Source organism: Pituophis catenifer, unplaced genomic scaffold, assembly GCF_029215685.1.
Source record: "Pituophis catenifer annectens isolate HBS135680 unplaced genomic scaffold, rPitCat1.0.hap2 SCAF_7, whole genome shotgun sequence".
In the NCBI taxonomy this organism is placed as follows: domain Eukaryota; kingdom Metazoa; phylum Chordata; class Lepidosauria; order Squamata; family Colubridae; genus Pituophis; species Pituophis catenifer.
Genome location: NW_027256887.1, coordinates 8,435,672 through 8,452,860, shown reverse-complemented (window position 1 = coordinate 8,452,860; position 17,189 = coordinate 8,435,672). Strand labels below are relative to the sequence as shown.

The 17,189-nt window shown below is 40.9% G+C and overlaps 1 protein-coding gene across 1 annotated transcript in view; it reads right to left on the bottom strand.

Moving 5' to 3' along the window:
• Positions 1-2,286: 2,286 nt before the first annotated feature.
• Positions 2,287-17,189, bottom strand: part of CD9 (CD9 molecule) — a 53,968-nt gene continuing 39,065 nt past the window's right edge. Inside the window, exons 5-8 of the mRNA XM_070946681.1 lie at positions 16,324-16,416; positions 12,728-12,796; positions 10,116-10,199; positions 2,287-2,653 (exon numbers count right to left, since the gene is read on the bottom strand). Coding sequence (XP_070802782.1) covers positions 2,588-2,653; positions 10,116-10,199; positions 12,728-12,796; positions 16,324-16,416 — 312 coding nt within the window. The 3' untranslated portion in view covers positions 2,287-2,587. The remainder of the gene's footprint in view (positions 2,654-10,115; positions 10,200-12,727; positions 12,797-16,323; positions 16,417-17,189) is intronic.

The following is a 17,189-nucleotide window of genomic DNA, read 5'->3' as shown; positions in this document are numbered from 1 at the left end:
TGAAATAAGCCACGCCCACAGAACCGGTAGTAAAAAAATTTAGAACCCACCCCTGCTGTCAGTCATACAGGTCTCCATGAGCAGGGGGTTGGACTAGATAACCTCCAAGGTCCCTTCCAAATCTGTTACTGTTATGAGTGGTGGTGGGGTGGTGGTGTAACTTCGAACGGTCCCTAAACGAACTGTTGTAAGTCGAGGACTACCTGTGGTGAATGGCTGCCAAGAAGAGACAGCTGGTGGAGTTCCCTCACGAATGTCATCTTGAAAGGGAAGAGAACCTGGTGTAAAAGTAGATGACTACACAAAAAAAAAAAAAAACAATATGTCCATTGTTCTTTCTTTGGGCCACAATAATTTACGTTCGGTCCTTCGGAGACATTTAAATCCTGCCGTTCGTTGAGGCAGAATGGCTTTTCTTTCTGCAAAAGTGAACATTGGACGATTGCAGAACTTCAGGGGAGTTTGGTTAAATTGCTGTAGAAACCAAAAGCAGAAAGATAAGAGAGGCCAGAGTCTTGCAGGAGGTAGAACTCACTTCTGGTTGCAAAGGTTAACTGCTCCAGCACAATTATATACCAACAATTTGCATTTTCCGGTTTCGTGCTGTGTGTCTTTGCTGCTATCCCAAAAGTGTTTTTTTTCAGGAAGTAACTGGACTTTTGTTTTTTCTTCTTTTGAAGACGTTTCGCTTCTCATCCAAGAAGCTTCTTCAGCTCTGACGGGATGGTGGGGGAATGGAAGGATTTATACTCCTTGCAGACAGCTGGTCATTTGCATCCTTTTAGAGAGTCATTGAGGCTGCTTGGAGGTTTATCTGTGTCCTCAGGGTCGCTAATGGTTCCAGTAGCCTGCAATTTTTCTTCTGGAAATCCATTCCTACTCCCACACCATTCATAAGGGTGTTCATCCCAAATTGCATTGCTAAAAGTCTGTAGAGATTCTCCGTCCTCCAGGTCATGGTTGTCCCAAAGGTGCTTTTTCAGGAAGCAACTGGACTTCCTTGTTAACAAGAACCAGGAGCACTAACTCAGGCGAGACCTTGAGGACAGATAAACCTCCAAGTGCTTCAAGGACCCTCTAAAAGAATCCATCCATTATATTTTGTTGTTGTTGTTAGTCGCGAAGTTGTGTCCGACCCATCGCAACCCCGTGGACAATGTTCCTCCAGGCCTTCCTGTCCTCTACCATCCCCTGGAGACCATTTAAATTTATGCCGATTGCTTCAGTGACTCCATCCAACTACCTCATTCTCTGTTGTCCCCTTCTTCTTTTGCCCTCAATCGTTCCCAGCATTAGGCTCTTCTCCATTGGGTCCTTCCTTCTCATTAGGTGGCCAAAGTATTTGAGTTTCATCTTCAGGATCTGGCCTTCTAAAGAGCAGTCAGGGTTGATCTCCTCTAGGACTGACTTTCTTGTCGTAGCGAAGGGGCTTGCATATCCCAATGAAGCTATGCCGTGCAGGACAAGGGTGAAATGCAGGAGGTTCTGACAGGTTCTGGAGAACCGGTAGCGGAAATTTTGAGTAGTTCAGAGAACCGGCAAATATCACCTCTGGCTGGCCCCAGAGTCGGGTGGGAATGGAGATTTTGCAATATCTTTCCCCCATGAGTGGGGAGTGAATGGAGACTTTGCAGTATCCTTCCCCTGCTACGCCCACCAAGCCACGCCCACCGAACCAGTAGTAAAAAAATTTGAATTTCAACACTGGTGCAGGGCCACCCAAGACGGACAGGTCATAGCAGGGAGCTCTGACAAAACGTGACTATTAAATTTATCCCCCCCAAAAAAATGAACAGGAGGATAACGGAGCCTGAGTGGCGTAGGAGGCTCATGCCTCCTACTAAGGCAGCATTTAACATCCAGCTGCCTGCAATTACTGCGAGTTCAATTCTCACCAGGCTCAAGGTCGACTCAGCCTTCCATCCTTTCTAAGGTAGGTAAAATGAGGACCCGGTTTGTGGGGGCAATAAGCTGACTTTGTATAAAATATACAAAAGAATGAAGGCTATTGCTTAATGCATTGTAAGCCGCCCTGAGTCTCCGGAGAAGGGCGGCATATAAAAATAAAAAAAAAATAAAAAAATAAGGGCTAAATTCAAAAATTTGCAGTCGTTCATAAACTATAGTGTATAAACTATACAAGTTGTACTAAACTATAGTACAACTTGCAAGATATTCCATGAAAAACCAGCCCTACCAACAGGTTAAAATCGGTACGCCCCAAAAAAAGACTTCTTTTACAAAAACGTGGTCTTAAATCTTTATTAAGTATGAAAATTTCTCCAACTTAAATTACATCCCAGTTTTAAGCTTAAAGTAAGCAAGACGGTCAATTTAGAGACAAAAAACTTTATATACAATTGGGGGTTGGGCTTTAGCTTTACAAATATAGTATCTTTCGAAGAGTAGATTCCTTTTAAGATTTATAAACTTACAGAGCCAAAAAAAAAGAAAAAGAAAAAAAAGGACATCCAAACTAAATAAAGCATTTAAAAACGAAATATATACTTTTAGAAACGCTATTTAAAATGCGAAGTTAATAACTGGAGATTCTTTGGATGAAGGGAGGAGTTTCTCTAAAATGGCTTCAAACCATTTCTCGGTCTCTTCTGATAGCACAGCAAAGAATCATGCTGAAGATCATACCAAAGATCTGAAAAAGAAATAATATATATATGTATATATTTTGCAGAATTTTTCACATGCTGCAAGGCAAACCAGTAAATTTATCCTTTTTTTTTTTTTTTTTTTTGAAGCAATTTGAAATATTAGTAAACGTTAAGGAGCCAGTTCAATGTTTCAAGACTTGGTCCTTTAAATTTAAAGTAAATATTGACAAGAGTTCTTTGGCAGAGTCTACCGTCTAAAAATAAACGGAAACGTAACTACTTAAACCAACAGTCTGAAAATTCGGAGGAAGGTTGTGTCAGATGTAAATGCCTTATTCTCTAATGTGTAAATAATGTATATATGGAACATCAGGGGTTAACTCATTCTTTGGACTTTAATGTATTCATAATTTACCACTCCCATTCCTGGCTCCACCCCTTGTATATATAAGGAGCCATCCTCCCCATTTTCCTTGCTTCTATCTTGAATATTCAGCGAATATAGAATGCCTATTATGATTAAAGAGAAATATATTTAAATCTCTAACTTCTATTATCTTTATTGAGTCTGATCCTGAAAATATTGCAACAAGCTGGTAGCAGAGGATGGTTAATTGACTCAATAAGTAATTAAAAATGTCCAAGAAAGATAGGCCCAACACCAGGGCCTACAGCAAAGAAATAGAAACTGATCAAGAGATGATCAACGAATCCACCAATGCGATTTCGAGAGAATCCGAAGAATACACCACTGAAGAAGAAGAACTGATGAGTGAAAATAACGACCAGGAAGAAATTGAGATAGAAAATAACGAACTCAGGTCAGAGATATTAAAGATACTAAAAAGCCAAAAGAATGATGAAAGCCTCATCGCGGACCTCCAGGAGATGCTGAGGAACAGCGGAGCAGCGAGAGAGAAAAACGTCATTAAAGAAAAACCCAAAGATCAAAAAACTGTGAGTGAAATGACTACTGAGAAAATAGTTGTAAAAAAGAAAAGATGTGACCTCGCGCGAAATTTTGAATGGCAGCCATCTTGGTTTCAACGAACTTCAAAAGAGAGTGAAGCAGAGCCAATCAAAACGCTCAGTTCAAAATTTCTGGCGCGAAAAACGCTATCAGACGAAGAAAGTGAAAAAGAAGTCTCAAACTCTTCAGATGAACCAAAATCAGAAAGTGAAGACGATTTAACAAAGTCTCAAGTAAAGTCAGCAATGAAAACGCTTTTTGCTGCTTTTGGGCCAAGATTGAAAATTTCCAAGACATCAACGAAGAAGCAAGAAATCAAACCGACAACTCAAGACCTGCACGCTCCCATCCTGACTTCGAAAACGACGACACCCGAGCCCAGAGAGCCATGCCGATTCCGCCCTACACCGCAGACAGAATCGAGTGCCAGCGCACACAAGAGAAAGAGAAGAACCGTCGCCATCACCAAAGCCCCAAAAACCGAGCCAGAGACCGACTCATCTGAAGAGGAGCGGATCGAGAGAGCTGAAATGGAGAGAACCTTCCACAACGGCGCCAAAGAAGAAATGAGCAACGCGCATGTGCAAAACTACGTAGACGGCCCCGAAAGACTTGAACTGGCCAGAGAACCGCGCAGACTCGTTACAAGCATCCCAATGCCGTTCTGTAATTTCCTGCACTTGAGAGACCACGGACTGCCTCAGGTTGTAAGTAATGGACAAAATAATGTGGGGAACTTACCCAGTGACTTCCCAAAACTTAGAGTTGATGGCATTAATTTACAAGAGTGGTACCAACAGCTTCAGGTTATTTTCATGAAAGAAAATTTACTATTCTTTATAACTAGTCCTCCAAGAAGACCTTGGACTTTAAAAATAGATTGTTTACATCATAGAGCATTTTTCATAATAATTTCTAGCGTGTCTCCTGCAATGTATCATAGCATCAAACCAAACCTAACTGTATCAGAAATAATTCAATGCATGTTTAATCTATTTCACAGCGATAGCGTAGCCACAACCACAAGAATGTCTAAGGATTTCTTTTCTTCTAGAGTGAAACCAGGGGTTTCTATAAGTGAGCATTTGATAAATCTAAACAAAATAAGAGCTGAGCTGCAATTGAGGGGGGAAGTGATTTCAGATCAAACAATGAAAAGTGTTATTATCAATTCACTTGATCCATCATGGGATAGCTTTATGTCACACTTAGATACCATTAATTTGGGATATTTATCAATAGAAAGTCTATCTAACAAATTGATAGCAGAAGACAATTCAAGAAAAAATCGTTCCAGTAACCAAACAGAACACAAATCTTTTAGGAAAGTAGTCTTTCAAGATAAATATAATGAGGCCTTTAGATGCCACAATTGTGAATCCAGGGAACACAGTAGAAGAGACTGTCCCAAAGTCCCAAGGGAGAGACATAGGCCAGAATATAGGAGCAAATACAATTACAGACAATCTTCCACAGATAGACACAAATATAGAAGTCCACCAAATTACAGAGAAAGTAGAGGGGGTAGAGAAAATTCAAAAGAGAGAAAATCTGGGTCACTAAATGGGCTAAATAAACAAGACAGCACCAGAACACAACAAGATGAGAACAATAATTGGCTTATTGATTCTGGTGCAACAAATCACACCACTAACAACAAAAGTATATTATCTTCATTTACAGAAGATAAGTTTGTGATAAAGGTAGCTAATCAAGAAAAGGTTCAAGTATTAGGCAGAGGAAATGTGACCTTGCCTGGTTTAGGGAAAATAGAGGGGGTATTATTAATCCCAGAAATACCTCACAACATACTGAGTGCCATAAAACTAAGCAGAGAATCTGGCATCAATATAGTTTTCTCAAAGGGGAAAGCAACTATAGAAAAGAACAAAACAAATGTAGGTACTGTGATGATAAAAGGGGGTCTACCCTATCTGATAACCAAAGAAAGATGGTTACATAACATTGATTCAAATATGGAAGATTGTATTGAAGCAGATGATGAAAATGTCAGTAACAGTGACAATGATGAATGTAAAATAACTCATGATAACAAAAATACACACAATGAGAAGAAACCAAAAATAGGTAAACCAATTCATGATGAGTGTGCTCACATCTTACATAGGAAGTTAGGACATGCAAGCTTTCCCGTAGTACAAAAAATGACTGAACACGCAGAAGGTGTCAAAATAAAAAATTGTGAAAATTATTTGGAATGCTCAGTATGTAAATCCACCAAACTAAAAACCAGTCCCAGACCAAAAAAATCTAACAGATCAACTAACAATATTTTTGATTTGGTACATATGGACTTAGTTGGTCCATTAACTCCATCAATTACCTATAGAAAACGTTACTTCCTAACAATAGTGGATGATTACAGTCGCTATGGTTTTGTTTACACATTAAAGCACAAGGATGAAACCTTTCAGAAATTTAAGGAATTCTACAAACGCATAGAAACACAGCATAATATCAGAATAAAACAAATTATGACAGATAGGGGATGTGAATTCATGTCTAAAGAATTCTCCCAATGGTTAAAGGATAGAGGGATGCTACATTTCACGTCCAATCCATTTTCTGCATTTCAAAATGGGATTGCAGAGAGAAAGAATTCCACACTACAAACCATGATTAGATGCACATTAGAGGATGCTGGTTTAGGCAAACAATTTTGGTCAGAAGCCTTACATTATTCAAATTACACTCAAAATAGAACATGGTCCAGTATTGTGAATAAGACACCATATGAGGTGATGTACAATAGAAAACCCAAATTAGCACACATGCACATATTTGGAGTTACTGCAGACGTACACATACCTAAACAATTGAGGAGAAAGGGAGAAAACGTATCCAGGAGATTAAGATTCATGGGATACGAAACTGGAACCAAAGGGTACAGATTCATTGATAATAATAACAAATTTATAGTATCCAGAACAGCTGTGTTCCATGAGCAGGCCAATTGGTCTAAATTGCACCTTAATGAAATATTTCCTAATAAAAGCAAAGATAATATATCTTGCGAGGAAGGAACAACAGAAAATCAAAATATTAACAAAAGTAAGAACAAAACCAAAACTTGGACAAATAGTCAGCATAAAATAAAGACAGACACATTAACAAAAAAGGAAGCCAGATATTTGCATGACAACCATAGCAAACCTGAAAGAAATATTAGAAACAATAGAAACCAAATACCAAATAAATACAAAGATTACATAATGCATATGGATGGAGAACAAATAACACCTAATACATATGAGGAAGTATTGAAACTTCCCCGTGAAGAAAGAGAAAAATGGGAACTAGCTATGGAAAAAGAGATGGAAAGTTTACAAGGATTAAATGTATTCACACCTGCGATCGCACCTAAGGATAAAACAATTATAGGTACCAGGTGGATTTATAAAATTAAGAATTTGGAAGGAGGTAATACCTTATACAAGGCCAGACTAGTTGCACAAGGTTATGCACAAAAATATCCAGAAGACTATACTGACACTTATTCACCAACAGTGAGAACAGAGAGTGTCAAAACAGCTCTTGTAGTAGCATCTGCACTCAATCTGGACGTGTTTCAATATGACATACAGACTGCATACTTACACGCAAAATTAGATAAGGAAATATATGTAAGAGCACCACACAGTCAATACACTAATAAGAACGAAATTTGGTTATTAAATAAGAGTCTGTACGGATTGAAGCAATCTGGCAAAAGATGGTACGATTGTTTGGTAAAAGTACTTAAGACCATGGATTTCAACGCCACCACTGCTGATAACTGTTTCTTTGTAAAAAAGAGTAATGATCATATTGAATTTGTATTAATTTATGTGGATGATATTTTATATATTGGAAAGCATAAAGAGAGCAGGGAAATCTTTGTAAATAAGTTAAACGAACATTTCTCATTGAAATCACTAGGTAGAGTGAATAAATACCTTGGTGTACAAATTAACAAAACTAAAAGGGGATTCAAACTTACTCAGAAAGATAAAATCATTGAACTCCTAAACAAATGTAACTTAAATAATGCCAAAACATGTGACACACCTATGCAAACTGATTTTCTTAGAAACACTGATGAATCTTCCCCTGAGTTTAAAGACAACACATTTTACAGATCAGTTATAGGTTCACTCCTTTATATATCTAATTGGACTAGGCCAGATATTGCATTACCTCTCAATTTATTGTCAAGATATGTTAGCAAACCAACCTTGTATCATTGGGAAGCTGTCAAAAGAATTTTAAGATATCTGAAAAGTACATTAGATTTTTGTTTAATATTGGAACCAAATAATGACAAAGAACCAAAAATTACTTGTTATGCTGATGCAGATTGGGCTGGTGATACATCATGCAGAAAGAGTACCTCTGGTTATGTTTTTCTATTGAACGATTGTCCAGTTTACTGGTATACTGGTAAACAAGAACTGGTAGCCACTTCTACCACAGAAGCGGAATATGTTTGCTTGTCTAAAGCTGCAAATAACCTTGTATGGTTCAATGATTTGATCACAGATGTTTGGAAGAAACCTACTTTACCATTTATTATGCATGAAGACAATAAAGCGGCCATTGAAATATCTAGATCCGATGCAATTGGACAAAGGTCCAGGCATATTGATATAAAATTTAAGCACGTGAGACAACTATCTCAAGACGGATTCATCAAAGCAATACATTGTGATACTTCTGAACAATTAGCTGATATATTAACAAAACCCTTACCTTCTAAACAACACAAATATTTAACTTCTAAATTATATGTATTATATTGTCCTGAATCTGAATGTAACTGGTGTTGTATAACGAACCGGCATTTAGAGGGGGATTTGTCAGATGTAAATGCCTTATTCTCTAATGTGTAAATAATGTATATATGGAACATCAGGGGTTAACTCATTCTTTGGACTTTAATGTATTCATAATTTACCACTCCCATTCCTGGCTCCACCCCTTGTATATATAAGGAGCCATCCTCCCCATTTTCCTTGCTTCTATCTTGAATATTCAGCGAATATAGAATGCCTATTATGATTAAAGAGAAATATATTTAAATCTCTAACTTCTATTATCTTTATTGAGTCTGATCCTGAAAATATTGCAACAGGTTGCATTCATGTTTAGTTGTAGCGTAGCTGAGCCACACCTGAGAGGAGAATCAGGGTATTTGAGAGAACTAGGAATTTTAGGAACTAGGTATGTCTAAGCAGGGCCGGATTTAGATGAAAAGAGGCCCTAGGCTATTCCACTTATGAGGCCCTTTCACCTATAGTGAAAGTGTAATTTTATTTTTGCTAACAATTTGAATGTAGGCCCCTCTTGATCTTGAGGCCCTAGGCTGAAGCCTAGTTAGCCTATAGGAAAATCCGGCCCTGTGTCTAAGACTAATGAAGAGAAGGATTGGGAAGGGGGGCGGGTGTTAACGATAGCTGTCTTATTTTAGTTTTAAAATAAGACAGCTTATAATTTTTTGTTGCTCTTCTCCGTACTCTTTCCCGACTCTCAACATCTTTTTTATATTGTGGTGACCAGAACTAGACACAGTATTTGAAGTGTGGTCTTACTAAGACTTTGTAAAGCGGTACTACAACTTCACGTGATCTTGATTCTATCCCTCTCTTAATGCAGTTTAGGATTGCATAGGCTGCTGCACACTGTTGGCTCATATTTAAGTGATTGTCTACTGGGATTCCAAGATCTCTCTCACAATTGCTGGCATTAAGCCCAGTTTCACCTAGTCTATAGCTGTACAATTGTTTTTTTTTTTTTCCTAACTTCAATGTAAGAAAAAAGGTTTCAAGGCTTCAAGGTTTTGGTCACCACCTTTAGAGCGCTCCATGGCTTAGGACCTGGTTATTTACGGGACCGCCTACTACCACAAACAGCCTCCCACTGGCCCATACGCTCTCATAGAGAGGGGCTCCTCCAGGTGCCGTCAGCCAAACAATGTCGACTGGCGGCCCCCAGGGGGAGGGCCTTCTCTGTGGGGGCACCCATTATCTGGAATGAGCTCCCCCCAGAGATACGGAGGATCCCGGATCTGCGCACTTTCCGCCGTGCTCTTAAGACCCTCCTATTCCAGCAAGCCGGCCTGCCCTAATTTTCTCCCCTGTTTTAAAATTCTTTTAAATCGAAATTTTAATCTGTTTTAAATTATTGGGGTTTTTAATTGTCTCGGGCTAAATTATTTAATCTGGTTTTAATTAGGTTTCTAACTTTTGTATCTATGTATTTTATTTTGTGCCTGTTCACCGCCCTGAGTCCTTCGGGAGTAGGGCGGTATATAAATTTAATAAAACATAAAACATAAAACCTTACTTTTATCTACGTTGAATTTTATTTTGTTAGATAGGGCTCAGTGTTCTTCCATGAACCTTATGCGGAAGGCATGGTTCCCGTCATCAACTGATGCTTGTAGTCTTCCACTTGGCCAATTTACATATTTCATAAAACAAATGCCCTATTTGCCATTAAGTCAGGATCCAAATGGGTATACAACAGTCACAACTTACCATCACCACAGCAACTCCAATGCCAACGGCTGCAATCAGATTCATCTTGGTTTTGAAGAAATTATCAATAGCTGAAGGGCATGGCTGGAAGAGAAAGGGATTGTATCCTTTGATTTAATGGCACACTCAAAATATTTTGGATGTCATTTTTGGAATACTCTTGCTTAAGAGTACCGTGTCCTGGCCGCCATCTTTTAAAAAATATTTTCCATTGGCCTACACCAGAGGGGTCTCAAACTCGATTTCATTGAGGGCCGCATCAGGGTTGTGTTTGACTTCAGGGGGCCAGCTTGACGTCACTCGTGTTGGGGGCACCTGTGGTGGCCCAGTGCTAAGGCAGGACTTCCCTCAGACCCTCCCTCCCTCTCATTATAATCTCTCTCCTTCCTTCCTTCCTTCCTTCCTTCCTTCCTTCCTTCCTTCCTTCCTTTCCTTCATTCCTTCCTTCCTTCCTTCTTTCCTTCCTTCCTTCCTTCCTTCCTTCCTTCCTTCCTTCCTTCCTTCCTTCCTTCCTTCCTTCCTTCCTTCTTTCCTTCCTTCCTTCCTTCCTTCCTTCCTTCCTTCCTTCCTTCCTTCCTTCCTTCCTTCCTTTTCCCTCCCTCTTCATTCTTTCTTCTTCCTTCCCCTCTTTTCTTATTTTTCCTTTCTTGCTCTCTTCCCATCTTTCTTTTTCTTTTACCTCCACTGTTCTGACCCAGCTCCCCAAACACCACACACCCTCTGAAGTTAAAACAATGATTCCTTTATTAGGAGCGCCAGCAGCCCCAGCAAAAGGTTTCTCTCTCAACGCAGGCTAACAAGTCTGTCCATCCGGAAGATGAATACTGCCACATCTATTCATCTCCGCCCCCTGCCTTTTATCCCCCGAGCTAGGGTGGGGCTTTGCTAGCAGTGGTGACTCATCCATCCCAAGGACCAGCCCATAGATTTCCACTGTTCTCCTCTCCTCTGCCTTCTGTGCATTCGCGCGTCAGGCACTGGACCCAGCTGTTCCTCCTCTTCCTCATCAGCCACCTCCAGACCTGGGGGCTGTTCACTCTCCATCTGAGTGCTGACAGACGGCCCAGCCTCCACCTCTGTCTCTCTCTCTCTCTGCCAGCTCCATTCCCTCTTCCCCCTCGGAGCTCTCAGGTTGCCTGGATGCTGACCCTGACTCCCACACCTCCTCCTCCTCCTCTGATTTGGTTGCTGGAGTGACTGGTAGCTGACAGGCCACAACATCCACACTCCAACCAGGATGAAAGGAAAACACTGTGGAGTGTCAGGTTTCGAGGTCGTCTCAAATAAATTGCATTTCAAACAAAGTCTTTAAAGAAAAACTCCCATTTATTAAGCACGACATTCTAACTCCGACTCCATCACAGCCAACACTGACTTCCAGACCCAAAACCCTCCCTTTCTGTTCCCCACTCCCCTGCACTCATTGGCCATTTTCCAAGTCACTCTACCCTTAATCTACTGCTCCAGCTCAAAGGAATTTCCCCCCTCCCATCCCATCTCCTAGGGGATATTATCTCCAGGGAAAATAAGTAGGTGAAAAGTCAAACGTCCCTTTCCAGACGCCTTCGTTTCTCCTTCTTATGTCAGCACTAGAGTAAACGCAGCTTGAAGTTCTGACATGGAGTCTGCCTCATTCATGGATTGAATCGGCAACTTCAACTGGAATATATTCCATAAAATGTGGACACAGTTTCCCCGAATTGAAAATGGTCACTCAAGGCATTTTCTCACTCCTGCCTAGTGAGGAATCCAAATTAAAGCTTTCCAGACAAATGGCTGGTAGCCTCTGCCTGAATATATCTATGGGGAACCCAACGGCCCCCTGATCATTGGTTTAGGCCAGGGGTCCCCAATCCCCGGTCCGTGGCATGCCAGAAACTGGGCTGCGCATTCCATCCATGGAATGCAGGCAGCAATGCAACATTCCGGTCTGAAAAAAAATCTCTTTCCATGGAACCAGTCCCTGGTGCGCAAATGTTTGGGGGCCATTGGTTTAGGCTCTTCTTATTGCTAAGGGTTCTGTTTTTTTTTTCCCAGTAATATTTTCAAATATTCAATAAGTATTTGCATTTTTAAAATCAGTTATTCTGCTCCTGCATTCTGAATTGAGAAAGAGAGACAGAGAGAATGAAAAAGAAAGAAAGAGAGAGAAAGAGAGAGAGAGAGAGAGAGAAAGAAAAAGACAGAAGGTGAGTAAGAGAAAGAGAGGGAGAGGGAGAGAGAAAGAGAAAGAGAAAAGAGAAGGAGAGAAAGAGAGAGAAAGAGACAGGGAGAGTTAAAAAGAAAAAAGAGAGAGAGAGAAGAGAGAGAGAGAAACAGGAAGACAGAAAGTGAGAGAAAGAGAGGGAGAGAGAAAGAGAAAAAGATAGAATTACAATTCCTACAAATTGCAATGAAACTTTCATTCACAACCGCCCTTGTTCTTGCACGCACAGAGACCTCAATAGCTTTGGGAAGTGGGATTACCACTCAGATCCTTGGACCTTCTAACCCGATATAAACCCAAAATATTATTTGCTTCTCTAAACAAAATAAAATAAAATAAAAAATCTGAGAATGCATGATATCCGCAAGTCAAAATACAAATTTACATTTTCCACCCCAATACGTACGTCGGGATTTTCAGGACAGGTATCCGCATATTCAGGTTCGCGAATGCCAGATGGACCACAGCAATTAAACTACAGCAAAAAGAAACAGAAGAGTTATTTTTTGGGCAGTGGTTTGCTCTCCAAACTTGTTTAAATATAGCTTCTGAACGTTTTGCTGCCAGACTAGGTAACGTCATCAGCAGGATTGTCATGCGCCAGCGTATAACTTTTATATAGTTGCTCTCTATCCCCATCTAGTGGCCGGAGGGACAAATATGCCCCAACATACAATCTTTATATACTGTTAGTTCCTCTCTAGCCCCATCTAATGGCCGGAGAGACAAATACCACTTATGTTGTTTGAAGCTGACCCAACCCGTTTACCCATCAGCCCACACTCTCAAAACAAGTGCACGTTTGGAAGCTGGACTCCATTTCCTTTAGCATTCAGAGAAGGCAGAAGCACAAAGACGAATCCATCTTAATCTGTGACACATGGTCATCCAAGGACAAACCAACATCTCTCACACAGAGGACCTCTGGTGAGATTTAGATTGCTTGTATTTATTAATAGTTATGTTCAGCAGTAACCCAATACTGCCTATCTAGTATTTGGTTCTCATTGTATGTATCCCTATTTTCCCCAGTTTCGCCATATCCTGTTCTTTCAATAAAGCATTCCGATCTACGCAGATGGTCTGTTTCTTTCTTTTTTTTAAATCAAGTTTTATTGGTCCCCACCCCCACCCCACATTCACCCACATCTTTTTTGAACAGAGTATTAGGCGTATCTTATCTTATACAATTTATCAAATTCAAATACATTTTACTCAATTGCAGCTTTTGCCACAATTTTCTTTTTTCCCTTTTGTTAATCATATCTCAATATTTCTTGGCTTTCTTATATAAACAACATCTTCATTCGCCCTCAAATTCTAATTTTCCTGCTTATTCATATTTATTCTCTTTTATTCTTTAACAATTCATTCTTTATCTTAATATATTTGTGTTTGTTCGGGGTTGCCTTTCTTCCATTTCATCTTTTTTTATTGTACAGCAATCTTTCTCCTCCAACCAACCATCTCCCTCTTTTCTTTCTTTCCTACTTTCTCTTCCCCTCCTCTTCTTCTCCTCTCTACTTCCCCTTCCTTTCTCCTTCTTCTCCTCTCTTCCTCCCTCTCTTACTCTAATTTTCCTTTTCTTCCTTCCTCCCTACTCTTCCTTCCCTCTCTCTCCTTCCTCTTCCCTTCCACCTCTCTCCTCCTCATTTCTCTCTATTGCTGTATTCATCTTCAATTTAATATTTTCCACTATGGAGTCCAGGCAACCCCGATCTTTCATTTATCAAGTATATTTCACACAATTCCTCTTATCTTTTTAATTATAAACAGTATATTTCATCTTATTCTATTTTTCCCTTTAAATTTTTCACCCAAACAATCTTCCAATCCTTTTATCTTCTTGACTTTTAACAATAGGTTAAAGGTACAGAACGAGGATTTTCTGGCCCCATTCCTCTTTAACTTATGAATGTGTTGTGAGCCAGTGGAGTCAGCTGGTTGTGTGATTCGTTTGTTCGTTTGGAGCTATACTTAAATTCTGAGCAGCTGATTGGTTCTCTATACGGGTCTGGTTTCTTATGTATTCCTATGCTGGATCTAGATCAGGGGTGTCAAACTCGATTTCATTGAGGGAAGGTTGTGTTTGACCTTGGGGAGGGGGCCAGGGGGAGCATGGCCAGCTCAAAATCACTCGTGTCAGGGGCACCTGTGGTGGACCAAGCACTCCACCAATGAAAACGGGCTCCCAAGTTCCGTTTTCACCTGCAATCCTCTGCCAGTGAAAACGGAGCTCGGGAGGGCCACCCCACGGCCCTCGTGAGCTCCGTTTTCACTGGCAGAGGCACCGCGAGCCTTCACTGTTTCCAGGGCAGCCCTGTGGGCCTCATCTAAGCACTTCGTGGGCTGGATCCGCCCCCCGCACGGAGTTTGACATCTCTGATCTAGATCAATATATTTGTTAATTGCTCCTTTGGTAGAATATACCAGGCTTCAATAAATTCGTATTTGTGGCGGTTATTGGCATAGCCAATCATTTTTGTTCCTTCCCAATCGTGTTGTTTATCATCGATGTGGTTTGAGATTGGGGATTATTGGTCGTGCCAATAATAAGGCTTTAAGGTTTTAAAGCCTCTGAGGATCCCAGCTGACTTGGTTGATCGGCAGAGGCTTTCTTTTTTTTTTAAAAGCCTCTGACAATCCCAGCTGACTTGGCTGATCGGCAGAAGCTTTCTTTTTTTTTTAAAAGCCTCTGATGATCCCAGCTGACTTGGTTGATTGGCAGAAGCTTTCTTTCTTTTTTTTAAAAGCCTCTGATGATCCCAGCTGACTTGGCTGATCGGCAGAGGCTTTCTTTTTTTTTTTAAAGCCTCTGACGATCCCAGCTGACTTGGCTGATCGGCAGAGGCTTTCTTTTTTTTTTTAAAAGCCTCTGACGATCCCAGCTGACTTGGCTGATCGGCAGAGGCTTTCTTTTTTTAAAAAAAAGCCTCTGATGATCCCAGCTGACTTGGTTGATCGGCAGAAGCTTTCTTTCTTTTTTTTTAAAAGCCTCTGACGATCCCAGCTGACTTGGCTGATCGGCAGAGGCTTTCTTTTTTTAAAAAAAAGCCTCTGATGATCCCAGCTGACTTGGTTGATCAGCAGAAGCTTTCTTCCTTTTTTTTAAAAGCCTCTGACGATCCCAGCTGACTTGGCTGATCGGCAGAGGCTTTCTTTTTTTTTTTTAAAGCCTCTGACGATCCCAGCTGACTTGCCCGATCGGCAGAGGCTTTTTTTTCCCTTTAAAAACATTTTTTCTATAACCTCTTCGGCCGAAGATGTTGTAGAAAAAATGCTTTTAAAAGCCTCTGATGATCCCAGCTGAGCCACATGATCATCAGAGGCTTTTTTTTTTTACTTTTAAAAGCATTTTTTCAGCCAAAGAGGTTGTAGAAAAAATGCTTTTAAAATTAAAAAAAAAGCCTCTGATGATTGCGCGGCTCAGCTGGGCAATGGAGGGGGGGGAGCAGGAATTTTTGCTACCGGTTCTCTGAACCACCCACCTCCATCGCTACTGGATCGGGCGATCTGGTCCGAACCAGGAGCATTTCACCCCTGCCGGGCATCTATAATGCACTGCTGATATAAATCCAAGGACTGAGACGCCCTTCCACACCTAGTAAAGATATTTCTTAAATGCTAACGTGAGGTGCAAGAAATCAGGAACTGGGCTTGTTTTTGGCGTGTACTTTTAACAGTTTTCACTGATGGGTTCCCTGTTTGTAATGCTCCTGGACAAGGAAAAATCAATGAGGGAAGAGCCAAGTTTGCTTAACGATCGCATGATTCACTGCAGTGATTCGCTGAACAACAGTGGCGAAAAGGTCGTAAAGTGAGATGTAAAGAAGAGAAGCAAGGCCCTTCTCTTAACAATGGCTAAGAGCTGGGACTAAAACTTCAGAGAGGTAGTCCACCTTGATTAGGGTTAGAGACTGGGTTTCCCTTGAAGCTGCTCTCTAAGAAACGTCCTGAGCCCAGAATTGAGATTAAAGTCACCACAATCAAATATAAACTTACTGTGAAATGGAAGGCCTTTAGACTGGCTTTCATATTCAGGTCCTTCCGTTTCTCAAATAAGGAATCATAAAGTTTCTGTATTTCTCGAGGGACCTGACAAAACAGAAGATAAGACGAGAAAGTTTGTAGCTCAGGGTTGAAACAGAGAGATCCTTGGCGCTCTCTGACCTTGATTGTTTTCTCACAGACGTTTCATTACCATACTGTTCTGCCCCAGCTACGGACCCCAAAGAACGCAGCACACACAAACTCTGTACCAAATTCAATTTACTAAAATAACTCAGTCTTTTTCAAAACAAAGGCTGTTAATAAACTTTCTTAACAGCCTACAAGAAACCAAAGATAAAGCAATCACAATCTTACTTAAGGTTGGCAGAAAGCCCAGAAGCAATTTACAGAGAATCCAGACGCGAAGGAGAGTGAACTAAAGTTGTTCCCTACAAACTGCTTCAGTCGGCATTCCTCCTTAAATAGGCTAAGGGAGTGGCCAATTAGCTCCAAGCCTTACTCTCGAGGAGACCTCCTCCTGAAGAGCCACTCCTGCCTTTTGGCAGCTCTGCACGCCCATGCATTGAGAAGAGGCTCCTCCTCTTCTTCCTCTTCAGTTATGGGAGCTTCTGGAGGTTCTGAAGGCCCTGGCTGAATCCCCGCCTCTGGCACCACATCTTCTCCAGCCTCCTCACTGTCTGACTCCAGTGCCAGCTGCACAGGCTGTTGGCGCAGCACCACACCAGCCTCCTCGCTGTCAGAATCAGCTACAATCCACACAGGCCGCTGATGGGCCACAACACATACTAGGTAACATCCTCAGTGTTACATCAGGACAGCGAGAACAATTAACAGCTTGCCGTCAGAAGTTGTGGGTG